Source organism: Erithacus rubecula (assembly GCF_903797595.1).
Source record: "Erithacus rubecula genome assembly, chromosome: 8".
Lineage (NCBI taxonomy): Eukaryota > Metazoa > Chordata > Aves > Passeriformes > Muscicapidae > Erithacus > Erithacus rubecula.
In genome coordinates, this window is record NC_136659.1 from 24,389,695 (window position 1) to 24,408,538 (window position 18,844).

Genomic DNA, 18,844 nt, shown 5'->3' on the forward strand with positions numbered 1-18,844 from the left:
TACAAAATAAATTCATTCAAGGAAGGGGAAAACCAGAAACAAATACACAACAAAAAAGCAACAGAAATATCCAGTGACAGCAGAAGTATGAACGATGTATTCCACAGATGCAAACAGGAATTAACCATAGAAGCTCTCTCCTCACTACTCTATCATTCCTCACTTTAAGTAGTGTTTTTTAAAATTCACCTGACACGTGGTGTCTCAAGCAAACACAGATAATGGTTCTCCAGCACTCACTAGAGCCATCCCAGGAGACTCCTGCCCTGCTGGTGTCAGTGCAGAATGATGCCAGGTAGCATTATAAACCTGCCTCTCCTGCAGGGAGTTCCAAAGAGGGAACATGCTTTCCTTCCACTGTGTTAGACGCCATCCAGTGCATGGCTGAGCAAGGATTTATTCCCCTGTTTCTCCCATCATTTAGCCTCTTGGCTGCATTTTGATCTCAGAGAAACACATGACTGGATGAGAAGCAATGGCAGCAAGTAGCTGCCATTCCTTGCTTGGCAGCTGTAGCACACTGTACCTCCCTGCCAGCCAAGGAGGACAGTATAGGGCAAGGGGAGTAAAGGGTCAGAATTTGGGATAATGATATTTCCACTGCTCACAGATGTGTGCAGGCTCCATGCCAAGTTACCTCTGCCATGCCACAGGTTTTGTATTCTGCATAGACCACCTGCATTTTAATAAACTGCACACAAAACCCAACATAGCATCTTTAAAAATGGCTTTTAAATCTCTCCCTACAAATAAAGGAGGTGTATTGCATTACTGTGGTAAGCTCTGGTCCAAAGTCTCCAAATACAGCACAAACTGTCTAAAGTTGTGCTTGTGAGAAGCTGTCACTGCCACTCTGGGGGGAGAGACAAGGCATGGTGATGGAAACACAGATGGCAAGTCAATCATTCTCAAAAAAGGGATCCTAATTAGCCAAGAATAATCACAGCACACAATCCACACCTGCCACCTATCCACCACTCCTTCAACACAAGCCCTTTTTTGAGGGCAGACTGCCCTGTTCTATGTTATTTTGTGCAATGAAAAATAGTCTCCTGGTAATGCAATAACAATTTAAAGTTATTTTGTACAAGAACAAATAGTCCCCTGGTAGTGCATTAACAATTGAAAGTACTGAAATGATAAACTGGAAATTATATTTCTAAGGCATAAAATACCAGTGAGCAAAATCCCATTGGTAAATTACTGCTTGTAATGGGTCACTTTTGATCACCTACTGATACACCTATATAAAGTACTCCATCAGAACCCAGGCTTCAGACTCCTTTCTTCAAAAAGATTTACTCCAAAGTGGTGAAACCTTGGTACAAACCATATCTCAAAAAACTGTGGGCACTTCAGGTGAAAAAATACTAGAGTTAGTGAAAGTCCTAGGTGACTAACTAAAAGCACTAAAAATCTCTGGATGAGCACAAAACCTGTGTTTCACTGCATCCTGTAATACAAAAACTCAGTGCACCGAGCAAAACAGTAGTTAAAAACATATTTTAAAATGTAGTTCTGTAAAACAGCAATGGGGAACTCCTGGAACTTGCTTTCCTAGGAGCTGCAGGGCAGGCAGCCCAATAAAGTTCAAAAAGTGATCAGAGAAATTTATGAACAATAGATCCATAGTGGATACTAAAGGGGATTGGCAATAGCAGAAGCACTAATGCCCTTATTTGAGCAAGTGTGGGTGGTGGGGACAGTGAGGGTCGTGCTAAAGACTTCAACTTGTGTACTCACCTTAAAGTGCAACTCTCCAGCAGCTACTGCTGAAGGCAGGGCCTGAAGGACATTTCCTAGCACCTTATGCTCTTATCACTGGCTTCATCTGGACCTAAGGACAGACAAAGCTCTAGCAACACACAGGGCACAGATAAAGAAAAAAATTGACCTGTCTCTGCAATAGAATTAAGTCTAAACTAAGAAATTATATGTTCCCTGATGTGAGGCAGAACTACATCTTTCCCTCCAATAAAGAGCTACAAAATGCAAATGCAGTATTTCACCAATGAGGGCAACCAGCTGCCTGGCATAAGGGGTCACAGACTGTGGGACAGCACCTGGTGCAGCTTGGCACTGAGATATGGGACTAGCTGGATTCCAAAGGGAAGGAGATGGAAACCTGGGTGCAAGTCATATAATAGTAGGATTTGACAGACCAAAAGTTCAGGAAAGAGGTGTGTAGTTCAGGATGGATGTAGTTTAGGATCAATGTTTGAAATCAAAGTTAAGGTGACATGGTGTAGGAATTATATTGGAAAGAGAAAAATAAGGAAGAAGTCAGGAAAAATCCACAACCTACAGACATTCCTATTTCTTTGATTTTGCTCTTGGACTGATCTTTTCTCAGTCCCTGCCTACAGAAATGTGCTATGAACTTGACAGACTGTCAGCCAAGTATTGTAAAGCAAGCTATGCTGCCACTGATATAGCTGTCACTGTGCTAAGTCCTTGATAAGGTGGATGTGAGGAAGCTTCCCAAGTGACAAGCATTTGAGTCCACCCACTGCTTCTAGAAAACTGAGCAAATTCAGTCAAGAGCTGGGGGTTTGTTCAGTTAATGTTTTCATACCTTCAAACATTCTGTATGCTAACAGTTTACTTAACCATGCACCTGCACACATGTGCCTATCTTTATATACATGCTCTTTCCTTAGGTATTGCCTGAGATGCTCCATGAAGAAGGGAAATCAAAGCCCTGGGGGGTTAGATTTCTTTTCATATTCTCAGAATATAGAGAGCACATTTTGAGGTATCTCATCCTTCCTGCCCACCCTGCTTCTCTCCTGCTTGCATGACTTGGCCTCTACTTGTAAGGATAAGTCTGCAATCTTTCCCTAAGAGTGTGGATTATTTTGTGGATTACTTCCCTAATTAATGCCAACTGTCAGATTTGCTCTGGTTATGTGAGTGTTTTTCCAGCAGGCCTGGAAAAGTCACAGAAGACTTATGATTTCTGGTCATACAAGTTTCTTTGCCACCTTCTTAAGGAAGCCAGCTATGCCTTGATGAGCAGGAATCTACTCTGGTGTTCACAAACCTCCCAAAAATCTGTCTGATGGCAGAGATGCACAAACCACAGTTCAGGGCAATTTAATTTTTGTTTTCAAAGACACGCTTGCAGCTAAGCTGTAGTATGACAGGAAGAACCAATAAGGCTGTTCCAGACAGCAGGAGGTGGAGATGAGTAAACTCCTCTGCCAACTGCCAGATTGCTTGTCTGACACATTGCAGATGTAAATCCAAGAAGCTCAATGGGGAAACTACACTCAGTCACACCCGCTGAGGATGTGCCTGTGTCTTCAGGGCAGGAGGGAGTAGCAAAAGAAGAAAGAGAAATTCCTTGATATAAACTGGAATGATTGTATGCAAGGCAGGAGCCTCCCTGGGCTTATCTCTGAGGCAGCCTAGAATGCCTTGCTTGTCCCACTTGCCCATGTCAAAGCTGTGAAAGCCAAAATTGCTGTGTAACAACATACATCTTTGCATCATGATGCAAAAGGAAAGAGAAATGCTTTTATTCCTTCTCTGTGAAACATGATAGTATTTAGATCCTGAAGACAAGAATTTGGTGTGTTGGTGCTATCAGCTGTAATATCCTAATCATGTGTTTCATCTCCTTGTGGGGAAAAAAAAAAGAGCAAAGCCCAGAATGAGAGTATGCTCAGCAATGGATAAGATTTCTTGAAGGAAGAGGAACTTTAATAACTTTGTCAAGATTAGATATACCTCTGGGAGATGGCCTTCCATCAGGCATTCACTAGTGGGCTCAGTCCCAAATAATAATGAGTGGAGACATTCAGCAAGCTGGATTAGATCAGGCAACATTTCCTGCTGGCCTACAGATGCAGTACGTTAATACATGGCCCTTGCACATTGAATTCTGCAGTCAGATCTGAAGTGTTGCTCATTAGCAGCAATTACACATTAAGATACCCTGGCAACACAGAGGGAACACATTGCTTCAGGCATCCAGAAGTCTAGGTCAAATGGAGAAACAGAACCCAAGAGTTTTGATGTTTGCTCTGTTACTCTGGCCCCAAAGCTGGCAAAAACAGCACAGACCCTTCTGCAGCAAGTCCAGTGACCCTGAGGTCACTCACACTTGTTGTCCTCTTCAAGTTTAGGAGTAGAAATTCTTTAGCTCTTCCAGACACCTACAGTGTTCAGCACTACTTGGTCTCTAGGCCCCTCTGTAATACAACAACAACTCACTGCAAAATTACTATCAATTAATGGAGTTTGCAGAAAAGAATGCTTTTCTACAAAAATACTTAATACTCAGTTAAGAACAAATTACCCTTGTCTTGTCATTTCAAGAACTGAAATGTTATTTTTGAGCATGCTTCACATCTTGCCAAATTTAAAGCCTTAGACTACTGAGAAAGCTCAGGATGAAAAAACGAAAATTTGAAAGTGCAATTAAAAAGCATAGAAAATGAAGAAAAAAAAGAGGGATAAAATTATGGTGTTTGCTATATGCACAGCACTAGATTGCAATTATTTAAATTATTATTTATTTATTTCTCAACTGGAACTGCAATAAAGTTGTGCAATTCTTGTGTGGTCAGCTGTCAGGACCACAGTGGCACAGCACCAGCTGCAATAGACCAGCCAGACTGCTGGCCACCATCCCCAAAGCCCTTCCCTGGAGGAATCAGCCACAGCTTTGGTCCTGCACAAGTGGAGGATGAGCTGCCTGTCAGGAGCCCTCTTAGGCAGTCTGCCTGCTGTTTGATAGCTTTAGCCCTAAAGGTACACAATTTACACACTGTCAATTTACACAAAATTATCTTTACTTTTCTTTCCCCCAAAAAAGTTTTGGTTCTCAGGAAGTGCCCCCAGTTTTAGAGAAGCCTCACATACAGGAGTCATCTCAAAACCATTCATAGTGCACATTCCTGCATACAAATGAACAAGTGCCTCACAGAAATGTGCAAAATTAAACACACGTAGACCTGCTCTAATATTATGGCATACATCCTTAAAACAATATTTTGGAAATAGCCTCTGTGGGGTTTTATCTTTCTGCCATATCAAGTGTGGTGTGGGTACAGAAGCCAGCAACACTGAAATTACTTGCAAGACATCAATTCCACTTCTTTATGAGCAGTTATGCCCATATTTTGTTTTCCCTTTGTGCTCTACCCTGGATGCTGATATTAACATTTCATTCTTTAAAAAAGGATTAGCAATACAAGTAATTCTTGGCTGGTGAATCTGATGACAACAAAATATATAATTCCCAGGTTTAAAAAAACCCACCTGCCTGTAAGACATCAGATTACTGGATCCATAAACATTCAGTGTTATAGTAACTTTGCTGGAACTAGGAGGGTTTTGACATATCTCATTAGGCAATGTGGTTTCAAAACAATAGGAACTCCCAAAGCAAGCTCCCCTTCAGGCTTTCCATGGTCCTTCTTCTAAACTACAGGCAAATTTAAGAGTTGCTAATAATCAAATAATCACCACAACAATACAGATGTTGCATGTAACAGAGGAGACTTTGAAGACATTCAGAAGTCTGCCCTTAATGTCATTCATCTCTCCAGGTAAACAAACATAAAATCTGACATCAAGACAGAGTTGACTGGAGGCCAGACATCCTGAGTAGCCACTGGAAATTTGGTACTGCAGAGAAATAAACTGATGAAAACCTCTGCTTTTTTTTTTTTTTTTTTTCCACTATACATTAAGCCAAGGGAAAAAACCCATATTTCTTCTATTGCAAGGTGAACGTTAGTTTTCCTCTGAAAATGTACTACCAAGCACTTTACACATCATATTTAGGGCCATGGGACTCAGAAGAGGTTACACCCCCTCCCCTACAGAACATTATGATTCTGGAGCAATCTGGATAATTTTTATCTTTAAGATATATGTAAAAGCTGTAAATGAATAAACACATATATTTGCCATCAGCTAAATACACTTTTTTGTGGTTACTAGGTAGCACTTTGCATTGCAGAAGTTTTCAGTCTGGGCATGTAGGAACTAAGAGAGTGAAAACTCCCTTGTGGAGCTCAGACCCTCTTGAACCAGAGCACAGGCACTGCAAAGTAAAATCCAAAACAGTAAATTTTTTTGCACTCTGTTCCATATTGCCACTATGAATTTGGGGTTTGTACTGGTTTGTTGTTTTGTTTTTCTCCTCAGCTGTGGAGCAGCCTGTGCCTGCTGTACAGTGGAGTTGAGAAGGAAAGGTTTGGAATGGTGGCACTTACTCGGGGTGTTGAGGAGCCGTGACTTTTTGCAGTAGTAGGATGCCTCCTGCTCACAGTACTCAGCACTGTTTATCACAGCCTCCAGCTGCTCTGCGCTGCTGTTGTAGTTGAAGGACATGGTGTAGGGCTTGTCTGGAGCAGCTCCTTGCACTCTGGTCAGCCCTGTGCTGTTGTGCTGCACTGCAGTCCAGATCTTATCTTCTGTTAAAGGAAAAACGATTGAACGGGAGGTTAACAGCAAAACACTTCCAACAAGCAGGGAACAAAAAACAACTGAAATCTAACATTTTACTGCAGGGAACAGAGCATCAGCAGGACCTCAGGCTCCAAAATGGGCATTTTGTGATGAACACCAATAGGTCTGTCTTCATTAAAGGTCAGTGTGGCCCACAAAGATATTTCTCCCTGAACCAGCTCAAGCAAACACTGTACTGCCTGCTGAGCAAGAGAGAAACTACAAGCTTCCTGGGAAGCACAGAAGACCTTCAGCTTCTTCTATTACTAGATATCTGTATAAAATTAGATACCTTTCGTGTGGCTTTGTCCCTGAGAGAAAACACATAGTAATATGGCTCATGGGGGTAACACTCACCTTTTGCCTGAGAGCACAGCCCACGCTGTTGTAACAACAAATGGAAGCAGAGAACTGCAGCTGATGAGCTTGCACAAACTCACCATGAGCAGAAAGCACAATCTCTTGCCAGAAAGTTAAACTGAGAGTATCTTCTTACTACCCAGCTGGAAGTCAGATCACTCATTTCACTCAGTTCTCAGATTTTTCTGCATATAAGTTGAGTGATGCCCTACTTGGATGACAGTACAGAAAGCCATATGACTTGGCATCTGTAGTTAACTCTAAATATTGATGCTTTTCCATGCTGGGGAGCCTATTCTCATTTCCTTAATTTCATTTACTGGCAGAGCAAGGGATTGTGTAGGTGACAGAAAGCAGAATCTAGGCTTAAGCAAAATCTGCACCCTACAGCCCAGCTCACAATCTGCATTAGGATTGGCATAATGAGAACAAGAACAGCACACTTGGGAGCAATCAGCTTCCAGGGAGGCTTTTTCCTACCTGGTTCTTGTATAGCAATGGGCAAAGCAGAAAGGACAATCTGAATTTGCTGAGCTGACACAGAATTAAAGACAAACTATTCAAAGAGGATTCACAGGACTGAGCCCTTCACATGCCCAACACTATTAGTAAGAGTCACATCCAGCAAATTTCCTCCTTATCAAACACCCTGCTTGCCTAGGGAGGATACAAGATACTGACAGGGCAAAAATTTAAGGCAGCAATTTTCAATCATTTGATGAGAAAGAGATTTCGATCTCACAGAAAAATGCAGACAGTTACAGAGGAAAAAGTAAGATCTAGGCAATAGATTTCTATTTTGTTATTTATGCTTCATCAGGGAAACCCGAGATAACAATGAATTGTATCTTTCCTAAGCTGATTATAAAACCTGTGCATTTAAGGATCTGGGTGGTTTTACCACATTACCTGGCCTGAGTTCTTACAGAGCCTGAACTTTCCAGTTGCTCCCCAATAAACTGGCATGATGAGCCCAATAGCTCTCTGGACACTACAAAGCATTGCAGTCAAAGTATTTTTCATTGAGCTACAAATATCCCCCAGATTACTTCAACAGAATGCTAATAGGTGTATAAAAATCCTAAATGGACTATCTATGCAAAGACACTCAGATGATTTAATGGATTGGCATTATGGCAGCATTCAGACGACAGGTGAGCAACAACAACCATCTGGAGACTATCTAGAGAGGTCTGTTCCAAGACCTGACTGCAAGTCACAGAGAAATTAACTTGCATGAACTGTAAGGACAGTTTACACCCAGCAAACCACATTCACTCACAACCCTCTCCTATTTCTGTGATGGTGGACAGAAAGTTAGCTCATAGGTCTGTGATTCTGTGGTTCTTACAGACTTGAGGGAGCTGCTTGTGGACCCGTGCAGTTGGAGCTCAAAGAAACGTTGCTGCAATGTGTGATACACAAAAGTCAGATTAAAATCATAAGAAATACTGCAGATTTATTGCTTGTAATGCTTGTCCCAGTGGCTGTAGTCACAGTGAACAGTGTAGCACAATACCCTGCACAGTCCTGCACATTATCCAACACAATGTACTTTAATGACTTCATGACAGACATCTTGTACATCTTAAAGTAGTGATCCTTATCAGGCAGTCCCTCTGTTTTCTTTTGCTCTCTCAAGGCAGTGTTGACAAGAACAGAGTGGATTTTTCAGAAGCAGTAGAGGGTGAGTTAACTTTCCTCTAACAAAAGCTGACAGAAGTTTAACTTCTGCCTTAACTGAAATATCTACTAAAAAAGACAAACACCAAATTGTTGATAATGTGAGACATAAAACCAAGAAAGAATGGAATAAACTGGTTGCTGAAATTCCAGGTGGGCTGTCAAAAGCACCTCCCCACTGAGAATTCTGAAAATAATTTTAAGAAAAGGCAATGAAATCAATGCTCACAATAGTGGCTCAGAAAGAAGAGCAGCCTAATGCTCTAGCTGTGCAGTGGTAGACACTGCTGTACTTTCCAGGCTGTGCAACAAGAAAAGTGCCATGTGGGTACCTGAAAAGTCAAAAGCATCAATAGTAATCTAGAAGCAAAGAAGAATTACTAGGAAAAACTGATTAAAATAGCATAGCACAAAACAGTCTTCCTCAAAAAAAAAGTTGTAAATATAATTAATTGACATGTTTGAAATGAGGTTGGACAAGGTATCAGCAAAGATGCTGTAAGCAGCCAGCATTCATTAACAAGTGTGTTGGATGGGTAAAGTGACAGGTCTTCCTCTTATCTTCCTCTGCGATTGTTTATTAATTTTTAGCAGTCTTGTTATCATTACAGCTGCACACAGCTGTCCTGAGATGTGAACTTTGACATTCTAGACCTGCTTGTCTGCACAAGATCATATAGAAATAAACTGACCTATTTTCCATCCTCTAGTTTACAAAGGGAAAGGAAAAACAAATCAAGCTTCTTTCTGTATTCAAAGTAATTATGATTTAGCAACTGCATCAGAATGGAGTTCAAAAAGTTATAGCAGAAGAGAAGAATTTTGAAGTTACATTGCAGAGATTTCCGAATCTACACATGCCTAGTCTGTTAGGCTTAATGCTTTTACAGATCAGATCTAAGCTTTAGTGGTCACTTCCAAGTTTCCCTCTGTGCTTCACCTTTGAAGTAAGGGTGACCATCAGTTCAGCATCTCAGAAAAGATCTGTGTTTCTCTCATTGATCTCTGACAGGAAAGTCAGAGCCAGCAGCAAGCAAACCTTGGATCAGAAGGGCAGCTCAGCACAACACAGACACAAAAGAGCTGGTGGCAACAAGGTGAGAGGAGGAAAAGAAATCTGTTCCACCATCTCAGTCATGCTTCTTCCCACTTTCCAGGGAAAAGGTACTCCCATTTTAGAAAACAGCACGTGAGGTATAGAGGGGTGAGGTAATGAATACAGTCAAACACAACCTGCTACAAGAATAAAGGATTACAATCACATCACAGTAAAAAATCTCAAGAAACAAAGTTCCTTCTTTCAAACAGACACCCTTTTGTTTAAATGTAGCAAATGATTCTGAAAATCATTTAAACTTTAGATTGTTTTGGACAGAGTAGAAGAGCCAGCAGTGCTCCCTCATGCACCTCCACTGGTTGAGAGAGAAGGTACTAAGAGCTAGAGAGGAGTAAATCCTTGAACCATTCCAAGACAATAGCAAGACTATTGCATCTGCTTCTATACATCAGAAAACCACTCAAAAATAATCCCAGCATTTCTTCTGAAGATGATCACCTTTCAGATCAGCCCTTGGGGTTTATTCAAACCCTCATTTCTCCACCTCAAACTTGGCAACAATTAGAAAAATATCATTCTATTTTCTCAAATTCACTTGCACAAGTTTAGCTAGGGCTGCTCCCAAAATATCACTGCCTGGCTCAGAATGAGGTCAAGGCATTCTCCCCTCACTACTGGAGTGACAGGTGCTCTGAAGCCTCCTGACAATGAAGTGTGATGTGGCACTGCAGGCAGGTTCAGGACTGGGTAGGACACACAGCTGCCCCTGAACGTGCACAGATCACTGCAGCAATCTGCACCTCAGATCCCTGTTTGGCACATCTCCACACAGCATTGCCCACAGCTTTTGAAAATGGGGCTTCAAATACCTGTTCCTGTTTCATAATGCAAGGATTTTTATTCAATTTTTGCTCTGTTTTACTTACATTATGTTTTTATGCAATGACACTGTAATCACAGATACAAGCCAAGCTGTCTCACTACCTCCTTCTAGTCATTTCCATACCTGAAAACTGCTAAACAACACAGATAAAGCTCTCTTCTCATGTATTTAAACTAAGAAGTTATCATTATTTTTTTACATCTGTTCATACTACACATTTTTTTTTCCTGTTTACTCCATTTAATGAGCTCTCCTCGCACTTGTGAATCTGCAGTGAGAATTAAAAAGCTGTTGTCCAGGCATAGGTTACTGTTTATTTTTATTTTCTATTACTCCATTCTACTCTTTTATTACTTTCTCAGCTTGGTAAAATTTCAAACTAAACACAAGCTGGAAGTCATTCAAAACTAAGTAGGAGACTGCAGCCACATCTTCTATTGTATAATGTGGAATAGTTTAATGCAGCCCTGAAAAGCAGATTTCCTAAATGCTTGTTAAATTATTTCCATAATTCAAAGGTGACAATGCTTTAATTTCAGGGTAATGCTACAGCTTTATGACTTCACAGTTTTATTTAATGGTCCAATTCACTAGGATATTATGCTGTCTGCATTTGGCCCTAGGAGATGCTTTTACAGCATGGGACTGCAATGCATTAAGCACATTTTAGACTCTCTGTTTAGCCTAGCCCATAGTTCTATCATCTTGCTGGAAACCTCCAAGTTGCTTTTGATGGCACACAAATTAAATTCTGGGAAATTAGAGCAGCTGGAGAACTGGCTTTCAATGAATTCTGTATTGTCTAATTCTCATTTTTATTCTTCAACTTGAAATATCCCTGTAGAACACATTCCACCCATACAAACTGCATCATTCCTTTGTGATTTAGTAGGTTTGTCACAAAACAAGATTATTCAGACTGATTAAATTGCCAACAAGCCAAACATACGGTAAATGCTACATGAGAGAAAAAAAATAACTCTCAGAGCTCATACGATGCATTTGTTTTATGGTGCTCCACATTGAATGCCAAATTTTATCCTGAATTCTGTACCTGTAACTAAAAGAACAACTGAAAAAAAAGACAAGACTTTCCTTCTTGAACACTGTAATGTTCTAAGCTGCAGTGGCAGGTCAACCCAGCTGGTCTAATATACACTCCCCTCAAAGGGTATTAGAAGACCAATTTCTTATCACAGATAGCTTTAATTCACTGACTCCAAATAAGTGTTTTCTGAGTCTTCTCTGAAAGCATCCCATTTCTACTTTTATATCTACTTTTTTTTTTTTTTTTTTTCCTGCTGGCTGACCCAGCAATACCTGCTTCTGCAGCTGGTTTCCTGCTCATCAGCTTCCCCCTGAGTTCTGATCCAGCCATGTCCATCCAAGGCAACTCTCAACAGAATGACCATGACAGATGTCTCTGATGGATGACATCAAGACACATCTTTTGTGACATCTTGCACCCTCCTCTCCCATGTTGTGCTGAAACCCAAAGCTGACAAACCACTGTCATGCCAGCCTTCTTCCTGATGATCCTCCATTCCAGTAGTTCCTTAATACAGGGTATTGTTTCTCATGAGCAGTGAGAAACATTCCTCTCCAAAAACTGAAGAGGCAGCCACTGAACTACTTCCTAGAGCAAGGTGGACACTTCTCCCCTCACTGCACTTCTGACAACCCTGCAGTCCTCTCTGCCTCAGTCTCCTTCTTCAAGGGTGACTGTTGAGATACTTAAATCATGTTTCTGCTGTTTCAATGTCTAGTGATGGTTCAGGCACCTACATGAGCCTGGCAGACAAGAAGAGCCCACAGCAAACCTGCTGTTCTTCAGCTGCCATACCAGGGGGGTGGCACAAAACCTGCAGGGTGCAGAAGAGCAGGAGACACCTGTGTCTGGGACAGATGGATCCACCCCTTCCAACCAGGCAGCTGGAGGGACTTGGACAGAGCCACAGCTTACTTCTAACTTCTGAGCACTGCAGACATGACAGGAATGGGATTAAGTTCCAGTAAACTTTTTTCAAAAGGTAATGGCTAGAGAAAAATATCTAGTTATGTTCTTTAGTACTAGAACTTCCTTAGGAGCCACCTGCAAATGTGACAGTGAAAGTGGCCTTCAGGACTTCTGTCATTATACTTACGTGAAAAGCAACAATTTCATTGAAAGCAGCAAGGTAGATGTTGACAGCACAATGCCTTTGACATAATATTCACATTAAAGATTTTTTTCATTCTGTAAGGTTCTGGAGGAATATTTAATGAAAATTCAAAGGAGAAATGCATCAATTGTCAAAACTACAGTGTGCCAAAAGACCTGTAGTGTTTGAGGGATAAATTGTAAATCTTTAAGGGCTGCCTTTAATCTAAATAGCAGTAAACAATTTGTAAGGAATTTCCATTTGTTGTTTTCTCTTGTGATAAAGTCAATCACAACTACAGACAGTAAAGGGAGTTTGACCATTTAAACTGTTGTTCCAAAATCCTGTAGCTGCAGGTATTAAAGGCAGAATTAAGGGCATGACCTCCTCCTATCTGTTTTTCAGCCTGTCCAGAGCAGCCCTCTTTTCCACACGAGAATTTTCCAAGTCTACAAGAAATGCAAAAAGAGCTGAGTACATGATGACTCCTGCATCTGTGTAATTGCTATACAAAGTAAAAGGAGATGGTTTCTTATGGAAAAAAAAGGAGTAAGGAATTATACAAGCAGATGAGCTGAGATTCACATGTGGAAACAAAGGGAAAGATGGATGCCATCCAATAAAACTGATTTTTTTAGGAACATCAATGGAGGTATATGGAAGACTAAAAATCTTAATAATTTTTAGCTGAATGAAAAAAAAAGGATGAAATTTATAAAAAAATGCAAGAATTATTTTGATAATCTACTTCACATCTTATTAAAATCCCTTACTTTTTCTGAGATTTTGACACAGTTTGTATACCCATGTTTTTATGAGACAGAGAAAATAAAACTTTCTTTTTCCTGCATCAGAGAAATTAGCAGTATTTCCACTTTGACATGAGACTCCAAAACAGAAATTATCTGCAACAATTAGAGAAATATTTTTGTTAATTAATATTTTCTTCATTATGGTAGTTTCAAAAAAAGATCTTGGACCAGCAGCAAGACCTCAGATAAGGTTGCATCTTTCCCCAAACTGCAATCCTGGAATTAAAAAAAAGGGAAGAAATGAAAGGCAAACTATTTGAGGACTGGAAAAATATCTGGAAAAGATAAACTGAACCATTGATCTAGTTATGGCAATTTCTAAGTATTATTGATTTGAAAGCCCAGGGTCTGAATACTGTAAAACAGCATCAGTAGAGAAGTACACTGATAGGATAATTCAAGTGCACTGTAAACAAATCTTTCAGATTTCAAGGGTAAAATTTACTCAGAAGGAGATGAGAAAAAGGTCATTCCACTTTTCAAACAGGACAGCAAAACAAGCACATGAATGCAGATTGCATGTCTACAGGCTTTGTCCTGGAGAACATGGTTATTAGCTTTTAAGCAGTACTCCAGACAGACCAATAGATTTCTAAGCAGCATGAAAAAAATAATGATAGAGACTGCAAGACCTGAGGTTCAGAGAGTCTATCAGTCATCTTTTGCATTGACTGTTATGAATCTTCAATTAAGATTAATTCAAGTGGGCTAATTATCAAACAACCAGCCTACAAGAAAAATCTTTCCCAGCCCCAGTGGCCGTTCATTACCCCAAAGTATGACACAATACATTCTTTCTGCACTTCATGTCAAAAGGTGTGGCCACAGACCCCCATGGATGACTGGAGACCCAGGGTAAGCAATCATAGCTAGATTACATTCCCATCTGCATGATGTGCCAAACGTGCCAGATGTGCTCCCATGGCACCCAGTGCAACCACCCCAATTTAATAACCCCTGCATGGACCCATTCACATCCTCCTGGTGTCCTTCATGGCATCCAGCTACATCCAGTCATGGCTTGGGCACACACTTTTGGTTCACTTCCCCACACACAGATGCATATTTGGTGTGGATTCCTCAGTGCTTCTTACAACTGATGAATGTCCCTGTAAAAGTGACTTTGCTCTTTTACAATGGGCATATAAGGTGAAGAAAACATTATGGTAATAAGGTGCTGTCTTTTCCTTTTAGATCTAGTTTTGAGGTTTTTGTCTTTCACTGTCATTGAACTGTCTCTCTTCTATTGTAAGAAAATGCTAATGAGCATTGCTTCTATCAGGGAGGCCCATGCACTTTGAGTCTTCCCATTCTAAATAGCCAGGGACTATTTACTTTTAACCTCTCTTTACTGAGATATCTTTCTATGCCTTTGATTAGGCACATTAGTGTTCCTGACAACCTTCTATTTCTGCAAAGTATTTTACCTTTAGTAGAAATAAACAGCCCTCAAGGTAAGATCCTTTTAAAGTGCTTCATACACTCATCCCTTCTTGACCAATAAGCATGCTATTAAATAGTAGCACGTCATCTACAGTTTTTGTCACCTTGCTTTTTCAGCCACTTCTTCAGACAGTGGATAAGTACATTTACCCACTCTAGCAACAGCTATTTATCAGATATTCTATGACAGTACTGCTAAATTTCTCGCCATGCTAAAAATTGACTTTATATTTTTTAATACTGTTTTGCTTTTTCTTTCCTCCCTGTAATATTTCCTTTCCCTTATCTCTCTCCCTCATTGTATCAATGTCCAATTCCCTCTCAACATGCACAATTGCAATTTTCTGCTTTATTCTGAATTTCTATTCAGCAGTGGGCTGCTGAAGTTGACAGGCTGCAGAGAAGCTACTGCAAACATAAACACACTAAACTACCTTGTAATGTTGATATTTCCATATCCACATCAGACACTAGATACCTATGACCAGACAACAATATGCAATAAATCTGGTGTTTATCTGCCCCAGTTAATAACTGGCTACAAACAAGTTTCCTATCTGAATCCCTTCAATTAAGCAGATAAAAATGCTGTTAGAAAGAATTTAAAAAAAAAAACCAAACTAAAAATAACCTAAATTAGAATTAGAAAGAACTTTAAAAAAGTAAGTGAACATTAAGAAAAACACTTTTCTTTAAATGCAGTGATGCTGCTCATTTCTGATGGTCTGGTTTCTTCTTTGAATTCATCCTTCACAGATTAAAGGCACTGTAATTCCCAGAAGGCATTAGCTCTCTGCACCTCGACTTTTAAAAACACTAAATGAGTCATTGCCCTGAATTTTCCATTCCACCTCCAAATTCTTCAGCTTGAACACATTTTGGGCATAAAAAGGTTGCTGCTTCTTGACCTGTATACAGAAAGAACTGCCAGCCTGAGTAAAATAAAAGCTTTACTTAGCCCAGCAGCCCACCTCTGCTTCTGAGGGTGAAGAGATACCCAGGGAAGCCAAAAGGTTTTCCTGAAACTCATTCCCATTTCTCAATGGTCACAGCTGCCTGAGTGGGTAGCTGCTACTAAACCTCTGTGTTTACTTGCACCTTCTGAACCTATCTGACAAGACTGGGGCTTTTTCCACATGGGTTTTACTCCCTCTCTTGATCTATCAGCTCCTTTCTCTCCTGTGGTGGTTTCGAGTTGCATTCATTGCATCAGGAAAAAAACAAGCAAACAAAAAGCTCCCAAATCCTGCTATGTAATCATTTAACTGTCCCTTAGCTCATATATGATGAAAAAGAATCAATTTCTATGTGTTCTCTGTATGCCACACATGATCTCCATGCTCTCCTGTGACAGTTCCCCAAGCCATGTTTAATTTGTTTAGTCTCTCCACTCATGGAAGCCATCCATGTTCATGACCATCCACACTCTTCCATTCACAGGAGGTGTGGTACAGATTTATGTCACTGAACAATAATATTTTTCCTGTTCCTTGTATGTATCTAGTGTAACAACACAAAATTTCATATTTTGCCTTTTCCTGAATATGAGGTACTTTCAGAAAACTAAGCAGAAGCATCTGAAAAAAGAAACAAATGGATAATCCATCCCTATGTACACAAAGTAATATTTTCCCTGCTTTGCACTTCATTGATTACTGTAAACATTTTTTATGAGAATAAAAATAAGGGAATTTCCCAGAGAGAAAAGAAGCTCTTGTGATTAAGGCACCCAAATCATATTTAGTTGACAACAGAAGCATTAAGTTTTGCAGGCTAGGAGGTTCTGCCAGTTTTCCCCACCTCCACTTTTCTCATAACCAATGTTATGAGAATGTCAGCAAGTTCATTACAGATAGAGGGAAAATCAGGTATATGCCTTCTGGATTTCTGCCAGATAAAGTTTATTGAGGAAAGCAAATGCAAGGTGTTTGTCAAAAATCCTACTTCTTCAGCAGAGATAAAAAGCACTGACAATGTTTTGATCACACATATTTATATGATAAATAATAAAAATGAGCACATTTCCCATATTGAGGATCAAGGAAGGATATTCAGACAGAAAGGTGAAACTCTGCTTCAATTCTTAGGAGATTCAACATTGAAGGAGACGCATCTTATTAAATATTTGTTACACTTGAATAAAAAACATACTTAATAATTAACTGTTGTGCATTTAATTAACATAATCATTGCCCAATTAAATAAAAATGAAAATTTAATTTGAGGCACTTTAAGTACAAGGAGATTAAGGATAAAATATGAATATCCTGAGTCCTCAATATTCAGCACTGACTGTGGAGGTGATATGTGGCAAAGTAGTTCAGCCAGAATTAGCAATTTAGAAAGGGTAATAAAATATTCCTTCATCCACACCTGGCCACAGGAAGCAAAAAATGCCAAACAGGAGACAGTGTGGGAAATTTCACTTCTATTTCAAATATAAAAAGCAGAAAGGGAGACCTACTATCTACCCCTACCCACAATAAGGGCCATGTAATCTTTTCTCATACTCCTGACAGTTCTATATACAAAATAGGACCCACTTAGGGGAAGAATTTGCCAGACAGGTATGTCCATTTGAAACAATTCTTATTTTAAACCTACAGAACTGTAAGGTTAAAAAGCTTCAACCAACAGGTCACCTTGCCAGGCTCTTGCTCTGCTACCCATCTCCTTGGTGTCCTTTCTCCTAAGAGCATCATGCTTTCTACCCCATACAAATACCAGGGCAAATCAGGGTTTCCAGTCTATGGAATGCCAAAGGCAGAACACTTGTCTGAGGGGATTTATTGCTGCCTACGTCAGACTAGAAGGGTTTATAGCTAGCTCAGTGAGAGGAGTTTAATAATAATTCCTAGATCTTGTATTCTAATAAAGCAGAGAAACCATTAAATTACAAAAGAATGGCTTGGATTCTAAGTTTCTACCTTTTTAGTAAAATACAAACATCTCATCAAAAGTTATGATATCCTGAAGTGCCATTTATAAGGCACAGACACTGGTGCATATATCACTTAGCAGGGCAAGTCCAAACTTGTTTTAAAAATCACTTTTACATGGATCTTATTTAAGGAAACATCTCAAAGTGAAACCTCAGTTACAAATTCCCTACTTCTTCCCCACTACTGAGCTGCATTATTGACTTATCTATCATTCTGCTTAGACCACCTGAAATCAAATTAGACCTTACATCAGGCAGCCCAGTCAAGGTTAGGTCATTACCTGTTATATTGCAAAAAACACGGAGTGGTCCCAGTGGTCCACTTCCATCAGAGTCGATGTAGAAGAAGCCTGATGTCTTCCCTTGGTGTCGGTAAGCCTCACAGGATTGCTCATAGACAGCTTTAAAAGAAAGGGAGAGTGATTGCAGCACAGATAGAACACAGACTGACATGTTTTATAGAAGTACTCTGTTAACTATTGTCATAACATACCCTGTTAGCACACAGCTGATTAGCATGTGAAATCTTACTGCATTTGGGCCTGAATCCATGCTCAAAAATAGACATTTGTTTAACTCTGTCCTTGAACATAAAACAGACTGGCTTTAAAGATACAGGTATTTGCTTTATTTTGGATTAAAGCACATAAAAACTTAAATAAAGGGATATGAACTTTCAAATGTGACACATCTAGTTATGGGGTGATACATATATTCATCCATGTGAGGTATTTCAGACATACCTTCATACACACAGGTACACACACATGATTTACCACCTAGTCCATATCTGCCCTGCAGGATAAGGTTAATAGGAAGATTAAAGCCTTATCATAGTCTACTAAGCAAATGAAATCCATTGTCCCCCAGCAGAAAAGCTCAGGCTTAGACACAGTCTCCAGCCTAGGTGATATTTTGATGCTTTAGACCTAATTTTATACAACCAACTCTTTCTCTCTGCTTATCAATATTCTTCTCTTGGAGTATGAGTGCCCATGAAAATCCAAGTGGTTAATAAAACGAGCACAGCAGGTCACCAAGAGCAAGAAATGAGGAAGA

The 18,844-nt window shown here is 39.9% G+C and overlaps 1 protein-coding gene across 1 annotated transcript in view; it reads right to left on the reverse strand.

The window, feature by feature from the left end:
- CNTNAP5 (contactin associated protein family member 5) overlaps window positions 1-18,844 on the reverse strand; it is a 264,255-nt gene that overhangs the window by 70,686 nt on the left and 174,725 nt on the right. Inside the window, exons 12-13 of the mRNA XM_079310955.1 lie at window positions 18,067-18,186; window positions 6,231-6,431 (exon numbers count right to left, since the gene is read on the reverse strand). Of these exons, the coding sequence (XP_079167081.1) occupies window positions 6,231-6,431; window positions 18,067-18,186 (321 nt within the window). The remainder of the gene's footprint in view (window positions 1-6,230; window positions 6,432-18,066; window positions 18,187-18,844) is intronic.